Raw genomic sequence first — 3,076 nt, forward strand, 5'->3', positions numbered from 1 at the left:
AGGCCTAGGGGCGGGGTGTCCAGGACGGGTGATGGGGGAGGTTGGCAGGCTGCTTGTGCCTTCTGGAGTCCAGGGATTAGGGCCTAATCAGGGGAAATCTGAGCTGCCTGAAGGCTGGAATTCAGGCAGAGCCGCCAGCAGCCAGTGGGTTTCCTGCCCCCTCCTCCTTCCTTTTGAGAGAATTGCCCCAGCTCAGAGAATTCGAGAGCCTGGGAAGCTGGGGTCCCCCCCACCAGCCGCCCACTGGCTCACTGCCCCCCACAAACACTCCAGGCCTGGACCTGTACAATAGGCACTTTATTAGTGGTTGGAATGCAGTTACACGCAGGGTTGTGCAGACGCAGTGGGGGCAGGGCTGGCGCAGGTACAGGAAATGGGAGACTGCCCCCCTTCCTCTTGGGGCCGGGGTTCTCCCTCTCCAGGATCCTGGGACAGTGCTGATGAGCAGAGATGTTAAGTCTGAGGGGGCTTTGGAATATGGCAAAGGGGCCACTGGGAAGCCAGGTCCCCCAAGTTCAACAAGTTTGGCAAAAGTGTCATCAAGTGAGGTGCGTGGGCAGAGGGGCCCGGTTTGCCCCGGGCATCTGCCCTCCACCTTTCCCCCTGAAATCATCCCTTGGGTGGTTGTTTCTTTCCTCTCTTACAAAGAGAGCTGTGTCAATAACTGGCAGAGGAAGTCGGGAAATTCAGCCTAACTCCATCCAGCCCAGCAGGTTTCCATTAAACAGCCATTAGTGATCTCCTCTCCAGCCCGCTCCCCACTGCCAACCACCTCCTCCCCACTGCCAACCACCTCCGTAAAAACGTCCCTCCCTCTCCCTCCTTCCCAGCCAGGAGACACCCCCACCTGGGCACACACACTCCCACCCCAGCCACTCCCAGCTAGGAGGGAGCAAAAGAAAGGCACTCCTTGGCGGCCCCATCTCAGCTGTTGAGACAGATGGAAAAAAAAAAGCTAATAGACCCTTTAATGCACGTCCAGGTTAAAAAATAATGATAATAAAGAAATGCTTCTGGTGGCTCTTACGCCAACTGTTCAGGTGTGGAGAAGGGGATCAGTCCTGGCTGGAGCAGGCAGGAATAAACGTGGGTATTCACTGTGGCCAGCAGCTCCCTCAGACACAAACACTATCCTTCCTGTGGTCTGGCCCGTTGTCATGTCAGCGGGAACCGGAAGTACGAGGGAGCTTGCGGTGGTCGGACAACATCCCGGACATCAAGAGGCCCCACTGGATTTGAACTCATTTCTCGCAGTCTTGAGGGGCAGCCGTGAAAACTCCAAGCGCCCCTTGGCATAAGAAGGAGATACCCCAGACTCTCCATGTCCAGAAACTGGTGGGATCTGGCTCATGGGGATGGGCAGAGCGGCAGTGATAGGACTTTGGGTGAGCCCAAGGGGTCGGGGGAACAGACCCTGCTACTGAGCACCCTGCGGCATGAGGCTCCTCGAGAAGTGGGGATCACGGGGCCTTCAGGACTCTGCTACCTTCTTGTTGGTCTTGTTCAAGAGTTTCTTGAGGGTGGAAGACATGAAGTAAGGCCTCTCGGCCGAGCCATCATTCCTCTCCAGGTCCTCCACTGTGGAGAGAGGTCCCAGAGCAGGAGGCGTGAGGGGAGCTCACAGGCAGGGGCCACCGGGGACAGGGAGGGTGGACGAGGGTCACAGAGAAGCCTCAGAGGGTTAGAAAGCAGACACACTGGGACCAGAGAAGGGCGGACTGTGACGGGCTCCGAGGGACACACAGGATCCCCACAATCCCAGGCCAGGAAGCCTCCCGCTTCATGCACCCCCAATCTACACGGAGGAAACCTGGCCCCCACGCCAGCCTCCCTCCCTGTCTACTCCTCATCTTCTGCCCGCTTCCCCTCCTCCGCACTCCCCTTCAACAGGATGTCTCTCAGCTCGGGCGACATGAAGTAGGGTCGCTCCTGAGAGCCGTCATTCCTTTCCAGGTCCTCACCTGGGCTCCCCCCAGGAACCGGCAGGGGGAAAATGGGGTGGTCAGGAAGGGAGGGAAAGAGAGAGGCAGGGAAGAACAGGGAAGCCAGCAGGCATGGAGGAGAGGAAGAGAGAAGAAAAAACAAAACAAAACAAAAACAGATGGAGAGACCAGAGTTAGTGGCAGCCACAGATCCACCCCCCCATCAAAGCCAGAAACTGCAAAGCGAGGGCTTGAGGCCAGCGTCTGGGCTGCAGCCTGGGTCAGTGGACAGGAGGTCAAAGCTGCTTCTAAGTGCAAAAGGAAACCAAGAAGACGGGCTGGGGACCCAGGACGAGGGACAGCCAAGCCCCGGGGAAGCTGGGGGCAGGCAATCATGTTGCCCCGTTGGAGGGGGATGTGATGCCCAGTGGAAAGGAGGGTTTCGGGGCCCCGCAAGATTTGGGGTGAGGGGTCACTCACAGAAGCAGAGGAACAGCGTGTCCACACACATGCCATAGACGCTGAAGAAACCGTGTGCAATCAGGTAGGAGCCGATGATCACCGTCTGGGTGAGGAGAAACAAGCTGTCCTTGTTCTGTGTCCTTCCCAGAGCAACCCCCACCCACTATGTGCCTCCTATGCTGGGATCACGTCCTTCCTCTGCTGAGAAACTCTCTTTGGAATAACGACATCTTAACTCCTCGCCCCTGCCGGCCAGGCCCCACCATCCACACAGCCCTCTTCTCTCCCTCTCTCTTTTTCTTTCTCTTCTTTTTTTGGAGACGGAGTCTCACTCTGTCGTCCAGTCTGGAGTGCAATGGCACGATCTCAGCTCACTGTAACCTCCACCTCCTGGGTTCAAGCAATTCTCCTGCCTTAGCCTCCCGCGTAGCTGGGATTACAGGCATGCACCACCACACCTGGCTAATTTTTGTATTTTTAGTAGAGACAGGGTTTTACCATGTTGGCCAGGCTGGTCTTGAACTCCTGATATCAGGTGATCTGCCCACCTCGGCCTCCAAAAGTGCTGGGATGATAGGCATGAGCCACCAAACTCAGTCTGATTTTTTTTTTTTTTTTTGTATTTTTAGTAGAGACGGTGTTTCACCATGTTGACCAGGCTGGTCTCAAACTCCTGACTAAGGTGATCCACC

General features: G+C 56.5%; 1 protein-coding gene across 1 annotated transcript in view; it reads right to left on the reverse strand.

Moving 5' to 3' along the window:
• Positions 1–278: 278 nt before the first annotated feature.
• SLC44A2 (solute carrier family 44 member 2) overlaps positions 279–3,076 on the reverse strand; it is a 24,452-nt gene continuing 21,654 nt past the window's right edge. Inside the window, exons 20-21 of the mRNA XM_037728382.1 lie at positions 2,403–2,487; positions 279–1,961 (exon numbers count right to left, since the gene is read on the reverse strand). Of these exons, the coding sequence (XP_037584310.1) occupies positions 1,840–1,961; positions 2,403–2,487 (207 nt within the window). The 3' untranslated portion in view covers positions 279–1,839. The remainder of the gene's footprint in view (positions 1,962–2,402; positions 2,488–3,076) is intronic.

The sequence above is a fragment of the Cebus imitator genome, unplaced genomic scaffold (assembly GCF_001604975.1).
Source record: "Cebus imitator isolate Cc_AM_T3 unplaced genomic scaffold, Cebus_imitator-1.0 Scaffold263, whole genome shotgun sequence".
Lineage (NCBI taxonomy): Eukaryota > Metazoa > Chordata > Mammalia > Primates > Cebidae > Cebus > Cebus imitator.